Source organism: Pseudophryne corroboree, chromosome 11 (genome assembly GCF_028390025.1).
Source record: "Pseudophryne corroboree isolate aPseCor3 chromosome 11, aPseCor3.hap2, whole genome shotgun sequence".
In the NCBI taxonomy this organism is placed as follows: Eukaryota; Metazoa; Chordata; class Amphibia; order Anura; family Myobatrachidae; genus Pseudophryne; species Pseudophryne corroboree.
In genome coordinates, this window is record NC_086454.1 from 132,420,564 (window position 1) to 132,436,199 (window position 15,636).

Genomic DNA, 15,636 nt, shown 5'->3' on the forward strand with positions numbered 1-15,636 from the left:
AGAATGGGCCAGAAGGTCTTGGCACACAGATATCTGAATCATGATCCAGAGGCACCAGCTGACCACTTAAATTGTGGCTCCTTTCATCACCAGAGTCTACAACAGCTGGCGTCATTGGCATCTATGTTGAAGCAATGATAGTCAGAGCTAAAAGCTTTTCAGGCTTTGTGATTCAGAACATACTCAAACTTTGAAAACTTATTTTGGTTCTGAATTAGTATAAGGTTTGGAAGAGATACATCGCCTAATGTGAAACACAGCAGTTTTGTACTTTTTTTTCCACTTGGACCACTTATTGCTGTTTCTCCAAGACATTCTTAGAAGTCAGCTTAAAAGACAGCTCCTTAAAGCTTCAAATCTCAGACCTTTTGTTTTCTTTCAGAGAAAACTGGGGGTTTGTTGATTTTTTTTATTTTTATTACCTGGAGTGCAGACCTTCTTCTATGGAGAGACGCATATGAGCCTCCACACATACTTTCAGTAGCTCCATGGGACCTCAAAAAGCTCCCTACTTTCATTCCTTTGGTTCAGTGGAGTTGAAGTTCATTAGCTGGAAGACTGCCTCCTGTCAGCAATTTCCTCTGTTAGAACAGTTTCTGAGCTTGGCTCAGTATTGTAGGCCTCATTTCCTCATCTTCCAGGAAGACAGGGCTGTTTCTAGAATTAAACAGTTTTTTTCAGCCAAAAATGAGGACAAGTTGCCGTATGAAGTGGGCTCTCATCGTTCTCGAGCAATGTAAAGGCACTGAGATTCCATGTCCATAAAAACTAGGATTTATGCAGATGACCTGGTGATGTCCTCAAGAGAATATTTTTGCATCCAGAGATGTCAGTTTTGGACATAATGTGCTGCACAACATAACTTCTGGATGGATTCTTACTAGACAATCGATTTAAGACATCCGCATTGTAATCCAGTATCCCCAAACGGATGGAGAAAACTGGACTTTCTGCTCAAGTTAAATTCTTTGCTTTTAGTCTATTGGGGGACACAGTAAACCCTCCTTTTTATGAATCAGTTATTGCCAATTGTTTCTTTCATGGTTTTCCTGACTAGGATTGTTGTTCTCATTAGAGAAAGTTGTTTTTCTTGTCTCCCGTTCATTCTGTTCACCCAGCCCCTGCTTTACTGCTTTATTAGACAAAGCAAAAGTTCCCAGGCAGTTGCAGTTGGAAGAAAAAAAATGGGCTACTTACATGCTGGTCTGCATAGGACACATTTGCACAAACACGCCTTTACTAAACATTTTCTGAACAAGAGCAATAAGAATTCATGATTCACAGGCGAACAGTCAAATCTGCATCAGCTCTTGGCCAGTAACGTTAATGTGCCCCAGCTCCCTGTCACCACACTCTATACTGCATGGTAATCCTGCATCCTCAAAGGGACAACAAGAAAAGGATTTGACCTCAGTATAAAGTTTTTCCCACAGCTACCATTTTATCACAAACAGTACCCAGCTATTACCTGTTGTCCCCTTTGATTTAGCTTCCTCGCGTAACTTCTCTAATTCTGCTCTTAACTTCTTGTTTACTTCGTCTGCTTCCAGCAGCTTCCTATTGCAATATATAGAAAATGAAGCCATAAAATATGCAATTCCATTTACAACTCATACTTTGAAACTCATTTATGTGGAGCAAACGCTGAGGGATTTTATGACTGACCTCTGGCACACTTTAGAAGTAAAGCCATTGATACAGTGAGCTTCATTGTGGTTTGACACCACATGGAAGCTACATCAAAAGCAATTCACCATTTGAGAGGCTTTCTCGTGCTCTAACCAATAAGAGTGCAGCTGTTCTATGTTGGATATTGCTATAAGGGTTAGCTAGGAAGAGTAGTGCTACCTTATTACTGTTTAATTCTACTAACCGAACAAATACAGGCTATTGTTATGTACAGTGCTCCCATCTCCCTATTTTTGCAAGTTTGATTCCCTTAGCCAAATCAGCAAAGTGCTGAGCAGGCTGGGGGAGGGGGATGTATCAAAGCTTTGCAAGTGATAAAGTGGTAGAGATAACGTATCAACCAATCAGCTCCTGTCATTTTTCAAAAACAGCCTGTAAAATGACAGTTAGAAGCGGATTGGTTGGTACTTTATTTCTCACCAAACGTTGATACATATCCAGTAAAACTGGGGGGAACCATGCTGGAGGATTTGCCAGTTATAGTGCTATCAGCCCCTTTGGTCATAGACTTGATAGTTATGCTTCTTGAAGCTTTTGTGAGGGAGGAGGGGTAATCGCGCTACTCAGTCCCCCACAATAACCAAAACCGGCATAAATTATAAGTGCTAGTGGCACTGACAAGAGCTCTTTTGGATTGTGGTAAAGGGGAAATTGTTTTTCATATCCAGCACCTGTCAGTGTCCAGGCTTTCAGACTTGAGCCTGTTCAGTTCCTCCTGGATGGTCTGTTTAGCTCTTATCTCTGCTTCAAGGGCAGACTGAAGCTCCAGGCGGCCTGAAGCCTCCAGTTTCTGCAGTCTGCGAGCTTTCCATTGGCTTTCCTAAAGAGTGAGAAAGAAAAAAAAAATGCTGTTAATTCACACCCTGCATAGGGGGTCATCCAGAGTTGTTCGCTCTTTATTTTTTTTCGCTAGGGAGCGATTAGGCGACTGCGCATGCGCCATGTATGCAGCGCGCCTGCGCCAAGAAAATTAGCACAAAAGTTTGATATTTTACTCACGGCGTAACAAAGTTTATTCATCCTTCTGCTGATCGTAGTGTGATTGACAGGAAGTGGGTGTTTCTGGGCGGAAACAGGCCGTTTTCTGGGAGTGTGCGGAAAAATGCAGGCGTGCCAGGGAAAAACGCGGGAGTATCTGGAGAAACGGGGGAGTGGCTGACCGAACGCAGGGAGTGTGTGTGACGTCAAACCAGGAACGAAACTGACTGAACTGATCGCTATTTGTGAGTAAGTCTCGAGCTAGTCAGAAACTGCTAAGAAATTTCTATTCGCAATTCTGCTAATCTTTCGTTCGCAATTCTGCTAAGCTAAGATACACTCCCAGAGTGCGGCGGCTTAGCGTGTGCAATGCTGCTAAAAGCAGCTAGCGAGCGAACAACTAGGAATGACCCCCATTATTCTAGATTCACTGAGTCAATCTAAGCCATAAAATGAGGGTACCCTAGACTTAGTGAATTAGTTAAAGTGGTTACTATAACCTTGTCTGTCTCAAACTTTCTTTCAGCCAGATAATCATAACCGTAGTGCTTCCAGTTTGATTTACCTTTAAAAAAGCAATTCATACATCACCCCCCTGGTTCTCACCACTGTTTTGCTGGATGGGGTTTGCCCACCGGAACTCTTCAGTGCCTCCAGCTCTTCAGTCATCCTCACTGATAGAGCTTGTAGATAAATACGGGACTGTTTCTCATCATTCACCCTAAAAAGATAGAGGAAACTGATGACCCTTTATGTTATATTACAAACTGTCAATGTGCTGCACACTGGGGGTAATTCAGACCTGATTGCTGCTGTGCGTTTTTGGACAGTGGGTGTTCAGGTCCAAACTGCGCATGCACCACAATGCGCAGGCGCGTCACACGAGTACAATGCAGATCGCTGCTCAGCGATGGGTTTGTGCGACGGATCCGTTCGCATGGGCGATCGCAAAGAGACTGACAGCAAAAAGGTGTCTGTGGGTGTCAACTGACTGTTTTCAGGGAGTGTCTGGAAAATGGAGGCGTGTCCATGCGTTTGCAGGGAGGGTTCCTGACGTCAATTTCTGTCCCGGACAGGCTGAATTGATCGCAGCAGCTGAGTAAGTCCTGGGCTGAGTAGACACTGCACAAGATCTGTTTGTACGGCTCTGCTACACATGCGTTCGCACACTTGCACAGTGAAAATACACTCCCACTGTAGGCGGCGACTATCTGATCACAGCAGTGCAAAAATCGCTTGCTAGCGATCAGGTCTGAATTAGGCCCACAATCCCACTGGTTGCACTGTGTACATTAGATTTCTGCTAAAATATATAGTTCTACATAGAGACACTTGCTGCAGAGGAATTTCTACTAGCCAATGGCAAGGAAGACACCCAATCTGACAATTCCCCCAAAATACAACTGAAGCTGTCTGTAATTGCAGAGCAATTCTATATTTATTTAGATAAGAGATAGTGAGGGCACATTGTGTGCCGCAATTCCTAATATACAGAATATACAGTTATACACTGCCAATTCCGCTCTGCTCAAGCGCCAAGTTGGTGCAGATCAGGTCTCATCCTACAATTTTAATGAGAAGCTTTTTGTACCATTCTATTTAACTTTTGTAGAGAGGCTCTTTTATGCGCACTTTGCACAAGGTAAAAAAAACAAACACCTAAGTGATGCATAGTAAAGGCAGATGGAGTGCAAATGTTCCCTTAGCTTTTCAAATAGGAGGATAAGACTCCTGGTAACTTAAAAGTACTTTCATTTGATGAAAAAGGTGGTTCTAAGGAGGCAAAAGAATAAACATTACTAAGTTTACGAAGCGTCGGTTTTGCTGTCAATTTGAAACAGATGAGCGTCGACGACAGACTGCAGCCTAGAAAACCAGTATTTACTATGAATCGGTTTTGACTATCATATTTCATCCCGTTTATACACGTTGAATTTCAAACCCCTATTCCGCCACAAATGGGATGAGAAACCACAACAGATTTAAAGCACTGCACAGATTAGCATGATTTATGTAGGCATTGATGATTAAAATAGATTTAAAATGGCAAAACGTCAAAAATAACAAGAAGCCTCAGGCCTCTGAGCCTAGGTTGTATTGACAAATGGGGGGAGGGGGGGGGCTGAGGTCCCACATATTTTCCAATAACCAGCACTAGGCTGAACCAACCGTGGCAATTGACGCTATGTCCGAGGGGACCCAGCATTTGGTTCTCTGGACACAATGGCAACCAGCCCTCGACTGGGCAGGTTTTACAGTCAAATTTGATAAAGCCTATGCTTCGTAAATCCTGGGTTTGTATTCCTCTAGTGGGGAGCCAACGTTCTATCGTGTTATAAAGATAGTGTTGTCGTCAGATTTGCATTTAGCAAACCCACCAGGAATCTGTCTAAAAACCCAAAACCGATGCTTAGTAAATATACCCTCTGGGTCTATTCAATGCATGTCGGATCCTCTCCGACGGAGAGGACCCAACAATGCAGTATTCAATTTGCAGGAAAATCCGACTGGTTTTGCCCGTTTTCGACAATGCCAATCTGACCTTTTTTTTAAAGTCGGATTGACATTGTCGAAAACAGGACTAAAACCTGTCTGATTTGGCCACAAATCCAACAAAACACGTGGATCTGCGGCTAATCCGCCGATCCATGTGTTTTCCGACAAGTCGGAATTACCGTCAAGTCGGAAAAACGGCAGTACCATTAAATAGGTTGAATCATGATTCGACCTAAAAAAGTCGGAAACTGCCATCTTTCCGACTACACTGCAGTTCTGACTTCAATTGAATAGACCCCTATATTGCAAAATCAAGGTTTTTTGCAGTACACAATTAGGGGCCAAACATTGTGTGACATCCGACTGCGACCATATTTGCATATCATAGGTAAAATATTGCAAGTTTTCCTGTGCACCTCTATGGGATGACAGTAAAAATTTGCAGTACCATTGGCCAAAATGGCACACAGAGGCCATTGGCCCTCATTCAGATGATGTTGGAGGTGCTATTGCTGCTGCTGCTTACATAGAAGCAATAGCTACAGCACTAATATGGTAATGCAGAAGGAGGCGTCACACCTCCTGCTGTATTACGGATCCGAGCTGCATTCTAGGACAAAGTATCGGATCATCTCTGACGCCATTGGTTGCGCATGACCCATGGGGTTGCGCAAGTTGGCCACCGCAGGAGCTACCAACAGACCAGGAAATCTCAATCCCCTGACAGAGATCCTGGCTTTGCCCTTCCCCTGTGTTTGGAGAAATGCAGACAGTTGCCGCCACCAAAATGCAATCTGCATTCATTGTTGCAGGACACGTTCACACATGCACAAAAAGGATCCTGCACATGTGCAAAGTACAGATAATCAGTACTTTGCAACAGATGCAGCACCTCCAACCACATCTGAATGAAGGCCATTGTACAGAACTGAATCAGCACCTTAGTGGGTTTTGTAAGTTATGGGCCCTACATACAGCGCGATCCGCCGCCGAGCTGCCCGACGGCGGATACGGCCGACCCGGTGGCAGGGGGGCAGTGACGGGGGGAGTGAAATTTCTTCACTCCCCCCGTCACCCGGCTCCATAGCAGTGCAGGCAAATATGGACGAGATCGGCCATATTGGCCTGCATGCACAAGCGACGGGGCACCAGCGATGAACGAGCATCGTTCATCGCTCATGCCTCCACACTGAAAGATATGAACGGTATCTCGTTCATTAATGAACGAGATCGTTCATATCTTTCATTACTATCGCGCAGTGTGTAGGGCCCATTAGGTCTTCTGTGTCCAAACATTCAGAAACTTTTATTTATTTATTTTTAAATTCAGTTCAATAAAAAATCCCACACAGAATGAACAGAAAGGTGATTCTATAATGCTACATAAAGCCTCAGGGCTCTTGTTACCAGATGTCCCAGTCTACCACGGACACTTCCCATCTTGGATCTCTGTCTTCAGCAAGATTATCTCACTGATGAAGACCACTTGACTCCAATTTTGCATTATACACTGGTCAAAAAAATAAAGGGAACACTAAAATAACACATCCTAGATCTGAATGAATGAAATATTCTTATTAAATACTTAGTTCTTTACATAGTTGAATGTGCTGACAACAAAATCACACAAAAATTATCGATGGAAATCAAATTTATTAACCCATGGAGGTCTGGATTTGGAGTCGCACTCAAAATTAAAGTGGAAGAACACACTACAGGCTGATCCAACTTTGATGTAATGTCCTTAAAACAAGTCAAAATGAGGCTCAGTAGTGTGTGTGGCCTCCACATGCCTGTATGACCTCTCTACAACCCACACAAGTGGCTCAGGTAGTGCAGCTTATCCAGGATGGCACATCAATGCGAGCTGTGGCAAGAAGGTTTTCTATGTCTGTGAGCGTAGTGTCCAGAGCATGGAGGCGCTACCAGGAGACAGGCCAGTACATCAGGAGATGTGGAAGAGGCCGTAGGAGGGCAACAACCCAGCAGCAGGACCGCTACCTCTGCCTTTGTGCAAGGAGGAACAGAAGGAGCACTGCCAGAGCCCTGCAAAATGACCTCCAGCAAGCCACAAATGTGCATGTGTCTACTCAAACGATCAGAAACAGACTCCATGAGGGTGGTATGAGGCCCGACATCCACAGGTGGGTGTTGTGCTTACAGCCCAACACCATGCAGGACGTTTGGCATTTGCCAGAGAACACCAAGATTGGCAAATTCGCCACTGGTGCCATGTGCTCTTCACAGATGAAAGCAGGTTCTCACTGAGCACATGTGACAGACGTGACAGAGTCTGGAGACGCCAAGGAGAATGTTCTGCTGCCTGCAACATCCTCCAGCATGACCGGTTTGGCAGTGGGTCAGTAATGGTGTGGGGTGGCATTTCATTGGGGGGCCACACAGCCCTCCCTCCATGTGCTCGCCAGAAGTAGCCTGACTGCCATTAGGTACCGAGATGAGATCCTCAGACCCCTTGTGAGACCATATGCTGGTGCGGTTGGCCCTGGGTTCCTCCTAATGCAAGACAATGCTAGACCTCATGTGGCTGGAATGTGTCAGCAGTTCCTGCAAGACGAAGGCATTGATGCTATGGACTGGCCCGCCCGTTCCCCAGACCTGAATCCAATTGAGCACATCATGTCTTGCTCCATCCACCAACACCGCGTTGCACCACAGACTGTCCAGGAGTTGGCGGATGCTTTAGTCCAGGTCTGGGAGGAGATCCCTCAGGAGACCATCCGCCACCTCATCAGGAGCATGCCCAGGCATTGTAGGGAGGTCATACAGGCACGTGGAGGCCACACACACTACTGAGCCTCATTTTGACTTGTTTTAAGGACATTACATCAAAGTTGGATCAGCCTGTAGTGTGGTTTTCCACTTTAATTTTGAGTGACTCCAAATCCAGACCTCCATGGGTTAATAAATTTGATTTCCATTGATAATTTTTGTGTGATTTTGTTGTCAGCACATTCAACTATGTAAAGAACTAAGTATTTAATAATAATATTTCATTCATTCAAATCTAGGATGTGTTATTTTAGTGTTCCCTTTATTTTTTTGAGCAGTGTATTTTCTTATTCTGAGGACATTCATTTTATGCTGATAACGGAGTATTAACTTTCGGTCATTGCAGAAAATAACATGTTAGGTATTGAAAAGTTGTCCTGGGCCACATGCTTAAAATTATAGGGACTAATCTGCAATGATTCCAAGTTATTCCTTAAAGGGCATGGCCTAAAATAAGTAACCTTACTATAAAAGATCTTTTAATGTCAAAACTGGCCAATTCTCAGAGTTTTACACTGTACGCATCTGAAATGTTAGATTATATTGGATTAAAGAGCTCAAGGATCCACTGACAAATGGAAGGGACACATAAGACTGCTTACCACTGAAGAATGTCTGTGATTTGGGCTTCCCAATTAGCTAAAGTCTCTCTCTTTTCTTCCAGTAATCGGACTTCTTCTTCCAAACGCTTCTGAGACATGGAGATCTTTTCGGACGCTGCAGTAATCTAATTAAAAAAATGAATTAATGTTAGGCCAAAAAACCATCACAGCCTGACCCTGCAAACGGAGATTGACAATTTTGAGACAAAGATGAAAAAGGCTATTGAGCACGTAATCTCACCCTTTCAAGTTCTTCCTTAAGTTTCTTGTTCTCTTTCTTAAGCTGATTTTTCTCTCGTTCATTTGCCTTCTGGATTTCCTGAAGTTCCTCCTCTTGCTCTCGAACACTGAATGTGAAAAAGAAGATGTCACGTTTCTACCAATAAGGATAGTTGCTAACATATTTTATTTTATTTTTGTAGCACCCATTACTGGAACTGTTCATGGACAAAGAGCACTTAAATGGCAGGGACGTGCAGTCAGGGGAGGCAGTGTCTCCCCTGTCATTAGTTGTTAAAATAATACAAAGAAGATTCTCATGTGGGCAGTGAAAGCCCATTCAAAATAATATTGAAAGTGGCACTTGTATGAGTGCCTCGGTGACAGAGGATCCAGGATCTTGGATCCAGTCCCTGCCTGTAATTTTGCAGTGTTCGGCAGCGGAGCAGCTCCAATTTAAAAAAAATGGTGCCGTTAGCGTAATTTTTTAAATCTAAGATGGCCGCCGTGAACCAATTATGGCTCTCAGTGTCATCGCCCCGCCCCTCGGGGCTGGCTTATATTACAGAAGCCAGCACGAGGCAGAGGCTGTCAGTCCGCCAACGGGGAGGGAGCGTGCAAGAGCTCCCGAAGATGGAAGACGCCTGGAAGCCCTGGGAGGCGGCGGCCATGCAAAAGAGCTGCCCAAAGGCCGCTGCCCACCCAGGTGAAGCCGGGAGGCGGCAGCTATGCAAAAGGGCTGCCCAAAGGCCGCCGTCCACCCAGGTGAAGACGGTAGACGCCGTGAAGCTCTGGGGAGGCGGCAGACATGCAAAAGAGCTGCCCACCCAGGTGAAAACAGAAGACGCTGGGAAGCCCTGGGGAGGCAGCGGCCATGCAAAAGAGCTGGCCAAAGGTCGCCGCCCCCCAGGTGAAGACCCTGTGAAATAAACTTTAAAAAAAAAATGTGTTGTGTATTTATTTTAATATTTTCTTTACAAGAGGACTACAGGTGCCAGCGGGCACTTTATGTCCGGGCATGCTGGCACTTGTAGTTCTCCAAGTGCCAGCATGCTGAAGCAGGCTTGCTGGGACCTGTAGGCCGCCTGTACAGAACAATATTAGCATGGCATGAACCCCGCACCCACCGACACCAGAAGTGCGGGACACAGCACTGGGCTGGCTGTTACATAAAGAGAACATACAAACTACACACATTTAAGTCGCTATACTTGCAAATATGCGCAGCGAGCACAGCAATATATGGTAACACATGCATTTACACGGACATGCCACAGAGATGGATTCGACACTTATTTCATACAGTACATAATTATAATAATATCAAGCGCCAGACATCATGGTGATTTAAAATCACCTAATGAATTAATGTCATGAATGTGTATTATTTGAACGGAACCAGATGCACCTGTCATGTTTACTTTTAAAACAAGCATATTGGTGTGTAGATTAATTTGATACTTGTTATTAAGTTGTAGGACATTGCAGCGGATAGTTATGATTGAATGTATAAAAGCTGAAATCACTTTGTTAGAACAATGAATGATACAGTGAACAGGGAACTCAGGCCAGCCCTTTGGCAGTCTTCAGGGCTGAACCTGATCAGCATATACAAAGAGAATAGTGACTCAATCATGAATGAGAGAGACCCCTCCCCCAGGAACTAGTCACACAGGAAGGTAGTTCCTGTTTCTGGGGGTCTCAGAGTTAGTTGCTTTTGGTCTCAGAGGGAGATGGAGGTCTTGCATGATTTTACAGAGGGAAAAGGGCCCTAATTTGCACACCTTAATTAGGTAGTGAGGTGCTACTCTGCTTGAGACTTAGTAAAGTGTACAGAGGGAAAAGGTAGCAGGTGCACTATCTCACACTAGCTCAACCTGTAGTAACCAGAGGCACTTCGCATATTCCTGGCCAGGGCTATGAGCTTACCCACAGCATCAAGGTAGCCTCTCATTGGGTAAGTCCCTAACACTAACTATAGGGGTTCAGGTCCGGGGGACAGGACACCCCAAAGCCACCCAGCCAGACAACCCCAGGGCATCGCAGGAGTGATAAAAATATAAGGTTAAAGAGGTAGGAGCAGCTGTTGCTGCATGTGTGAATCATGTGAGGAGTAAAAGAAATGAGAGGCTACCTTGATGCGGTGGGTAAGCTCATAGCCCTGGCCAGGAATATGCTAAGTGCATTTGGAATGAGCACACTGAGGTAAGACTCCTACATTTTGTTTACTATGGCAGTCCATAATGGGGGGAATTCTCTGGGGTGCGGGGCTCCCTGTACAGGTTGAGCTAGTGTTGTCTGGCTGGGTGGCTTTGGGGTGTCCTGTCCCCCGGACCTGAACCCCTATAGTTCGTTTTAGGGACTTACCCAATGAGAGGCTACCTTGATGCGGTGGGTAAGCTCATAGCCCTGGCCAGGAATATGCTAAGTGCCTCTGGTTACTACAGGTTGAGCTAGTGTGAGATAGTGCACCTGCTACCTTTTCCCTATGATTTTACAGAGGAAAGAGAGAAAGAGAGTCATATGGAGGGACAAACTTATATAAGAAAGATCTGGTAATTGTATCGCTGGCATTTAACTGTAACTATATGTAACGGTGTTTTAACTATGTTCTAACTGTTTACTATGCGAGTTGTATTAATGAAACTATAGGTATACTGTACTTTGTAATATATATTGAATCCATATCCTTTTAACAAAAAATATATACATCAATGAGCTTTGGAACTCAGATAATGCGTGGGTGTATTGTTTTCTCTTATGGGATACAGTGTTTTGCGATGTACAGCGCACTTTTATCGTATATGGTAGTAAGAGGTGCAGGCATTTACAATATATATTAGAGCGGGCATTTTAAATATTTGTGAGAAATCAATTTGACATTCATAACGGCCATACTGCAGACCGATATACCAGCACTTTTCTTGCCGTGAGGATAGAGGAGGGGGCATTGGGCAAGAGAAACATCCTGGTTATTCAAAAAGTATTGAATTCATTTTAGAGAAGTCAGTTTTTGAGGATCTGTCTCCACTGATGAACTGTTAAGGTATTTTAAAAGAGAACCGATTCTCTTGTCTCTTTCATGCTGCCCCTTAGAAGTTAAATAATATATAGAGGATATTATCACTTTATAGGTGGGAGACTGGATACAAATCAGTTCAAAGGGAGTTGAATCATGAAACTTTCCAGTTGGAGTGAATGAAGAGAGGAAAGATGTGATTTGGAAATCATACACAAGTCAGATTGTGGACACATCTCGTGATTTTCAGCAAACTGCATATGCGTCAAGGCAAACATACACAACTTGGAGCGGGATCAGTACTAAATGCCGCTGGTCGGAATCCCGGCGGTCGAAATACCGTCGCCGGAATCCTGACCACACAATGCCGACAGGGGTGGCGAGCGGAACGCAGCCCCTTGCGGGCTCGCTTCGCTCGCCACGCTCGGCACACTATTATATTCTCCCTCTATGGGTGTCGTGGACAACCACGGAGGGAGAATATGTCGGGATTGTGGCGGTCGGGATTCCGGCGTCGGTATTTCGACCGCCGGGATTCCGTCCGGCGGCATCTTGACCGGATCCCCTTGGAGCAGCTATAAGGAATTCTGAGTTAAATCTCAGCTGCTTCTTACTGATGGCTCTAAAAGCATTACTAGGAGACAATGGGATGTCGTTTTTGTTTAGCCACAGTTGAAAACCTATTCTGAGTTATGCATATGGATTTTGCCCTCCGTTTTCAGTCAGCTCTTCTGCACCAAGCATGGGGTAGGGGGTAAGTGCTGTTATTAGTGATGACAGCTGCTCTTGCTGCTGGAGGGCACAATCCCATAGACTTATAGGACTCTGAATATGGGAGATAGCCCCATAGTACCTTCCATACCTTCAGGTGTCTGGAATTGTGACGCAGAATCAAATGCAAAGTGTCTAATCTGGAGATAGTCAAGAAAAAAACAGGGCGGCAATGTGCCCTGTGCCAGCCCTGCCCCTGAGCACATAACATCAGTGCAACACTGGGAAGCAGCTGTACAGACAGCACTATACAAGCCCAGATGTCCAAGGGATGCTACGGGCAGGCAACGCGGCAGCAGCTATATTGGCTGTAGGTGCCGTTCCAGACACCCTGCGCCCTGTGCAATGACACAGCTCACACACCCATAGTTATGGCCCTGGCTGGTCTTAATCAGGAACTAGTATGGTGGGAATGGCTGTCCAAGTCTGCTGCTCAAAAAGGTCTGTTACAAACCACATTTCCATCTCTTATATGTTTGCCCTGTGACTGTGCCTTGCCCTCTAACGCTGGGTGGAGTCACAGTGGTGGGCGGAGTTAGCAGCTCCTCCCCTGTCCCAGCACACCACTAGCAGGATGGAGCTGCAGACACATAATCCGCCCACCAACATACGCGCACGCAGGGGGGGTTTCCAAGTACCTAGAAACCCTCCCTGGTCTCCGATCCATCGGCGCTCCCGTCCGATTTTTTTTATTTTTAAATGAGGAGAAGCTTATGCAGCAGCTCCCTCCTCTTTACACTGTCCGAGTGACAGTGTGAACCTGGCTGCTGCCGCTGCTGGCTGCCTGTAGGGGGAGCTGCAGCGGAAGCGCGCAGCTCCTCTCAGGCAGTTCAAGGGGCCATGAGACAGAGCTACGTGAGGCAGTGTCTGCTGTTTTCGGCTCTCACTGTAGTGTAAGGTGAGGAGGGGGTTCTGTTCAATGTTAATGGATGTGTGTATTGCTATGTAAAATGTATAGTGTGTGTGTATTAATGTATGTATGTATGCTAAGTACATGTATAGTGTGTGTGTGTTACTATGTATGTTTGCTGTGTGCATATATAGTGTGTGTATGTATATATGCTGTATGCATGTGTACTGTGTGTGCATGTATACTGTGTGTATGTACAGTATGCTGTGTGCATGTATAGTGTGTAACTATGTATGCTGTGTGTGTATGTATATATGCTGTATGCATGTGTACTGTGTGTGTGTTGTGTGCATGTATACTGTGCGTGTGTGGCTGTGTGCATGTATACTATGTTTGTATGTTTGCATGTATACTGTTAGTATGTATAGTGTGTGTGTGTGTGTGTGTGTGTGTGTGTGTGTGTGTGTGTGTGTGTGTGTGTGTAAACTGTGTGTACACATGTATGCTGTGTACAGTATGTGTGTATGTCTATGTACAGATGTTGTGTGTGTGTGTGTGTGTGTGTGTATATGTATGTGTGTGTATGTACGTATGTATATGTGTGTGTATATATATATATATATATATATATATATATACATACATACATACATACATACATACACACAGCTTGTGCAGTGTGCTGGCTACTCAATTACGAGCACACACACACACATACATGCGCGCGCACTGAAACCCCCCCATGAAAATCCTGCGTTTGCCACTGAGCCAGAAGCCACCAGGGCATGGACACCCCACACTGCCAGGTAACCACAGACCCCTCCCGTGCCACCTACACCCCCATTCCACCCGCACCACACACCCCAAACCCCCCTCCAGCAGCCACTGACAGCCCAGACACCCCCAACCCCGACGCCTGCATAACTCACCAGCACACACTGCCCAGCCTAACCCACAGCACAAGCCAGCACCTCCCACAGCCATCCGCGCCACGGACACGGTGGCCGGGCCCTGCCGCCCGCACCACGGCCGACCAGACAGCCGCAGCCCGCACCACCCCTCCCGCCCTCCACACACCCCCAACGCCAGCTCCCGCACTGCAGCGCGCCTGGGACCCACTGTCCCGCCAGACGCCGTCCGCACAACGGATGAAGAGATTGCAGTTACGGCGCAGCATCACCCGCGCCTGTAACTGCTGCTGCCGCCGCCGCCATACACATCAGGAGGGACGGGTGGCGCAGGAGAAGGCTTCATAGCCCCCCCTGCGCCGGTACAGACACCCGCTGCCTCCTCCGCACACCGAACACAACGCTGCCTCCCACCATCCCCAGATTCCCGGACTGTACACCACAGGGCCTGGGCTGCCGGCTCCACAGGCCAGAGACGGGGGACAGCGCGCCTGCTAATGTGGCCGCTACACCAACTTCACATGTGAGAGTGCACAGGCAGCTCCACCTCTCTGCGTCCCCTCCCAGCCGCCAGGTCTCTGCATCCCCTCCCTGCTGCCCCCCGCGTCTCTGCATCCCCGCTTCTCTGCATTCCCTCCCTGTCGCCCCGCGTCTCTGCGTCCCCTCCCTGCCGCCCCGCGTCTCTGCGTCCCCTCCCAGCTGCCCCGCGTCTCTGCGTTCCCTCCCTGCCGCCCCGCGTCTCTGCGTCCCTTCCGTGCCGCCCCGCATCCCCTCCCTGCCGCCCCGCATCTCTGTGTCCCCTCCCTGCCACCCCGCATCTGTGTCCCCTCCCTGCCACCCCGCATCTGTGTCCCCTCCCTGCCACCCCGCGTCTCTGTGTCCCCTCCCTGCCGCTTGCATCTCTGCGTCCCCTCCCTGCCGCCCGCGTCTCTGCGTCCCCTCCCTGCCGCCCGCGTCTCTGCATACCCTTCCTGCCGCCCGCGTCTCTGCATACCCTTCCTGCCGCCCGCGTCTCTGTATCCCCTCCCTGCCGCCCGCGTCTCTGCATCCCCTCCCTGCCACCCCACGTCTCTGCGTCCTCTCCCTGCCGCCCCGCGTCTCTGCGTCCTCTCCCTGCCGCCCCGCATCTCTGCGTCCACTCCCTGCCACCCGCGTCTCTACGTCCCCTCCCTGCCGCCCGCGTCTCTGCGTCCCCTCCCTGCCGCCCCATGTCTCTGCCTCCCCTCACTGCCGCCCACGTCTCTGCGTCCCCTCACTGCCGCCCGCGTCTCTGCGTCCCCCTCCCTGCTGCCCGCCTCTCTGCGTCCCCTCCCT

At 47.3% G+C, this 15,636-nt stretch overlaps 1 protein-coding gene across 2 annotated transcripts in view; it reads right to left on the bottom strand.

The window, feature by feature from the left end:
• The window catches only part of CDC42BPG (CDC42 binding protein kinase gamma), a 388,481-nt gene that overhangs the window by 116,875 nt on the left and 255,970 nt on the right, over window positions 1-15,636 (bottom strand). For both annotated transcript variants that reach the window (XM_063944811.1, XM_063944812.1), the window contains exons 16-20: window positions 8,797-8,902; window positions 8,556-8,680; window positions 3,274-3,388; window positions 2,361-2,509; window positions 1,469-1,557 (exon numbers count right to left, since the gene is read on the bottom strand). In XM_063944811.1, the coding sequence (XP_063800881.1) occupies window positions 1,469-1,557; window positions 2,361-2,509; window positions 3,274-3,388; window positions 8,556-8,680; window positions 8,797-8,902 (584 nt within the window). The remainder of the gene's footprint in view (window positions 1-1,468; window positions 1,558-2,360; window positions 2,510-3,273; window positions 3,389-8,555; window positions 8,681-8,796; window positions 8,903-15,636) is intronic.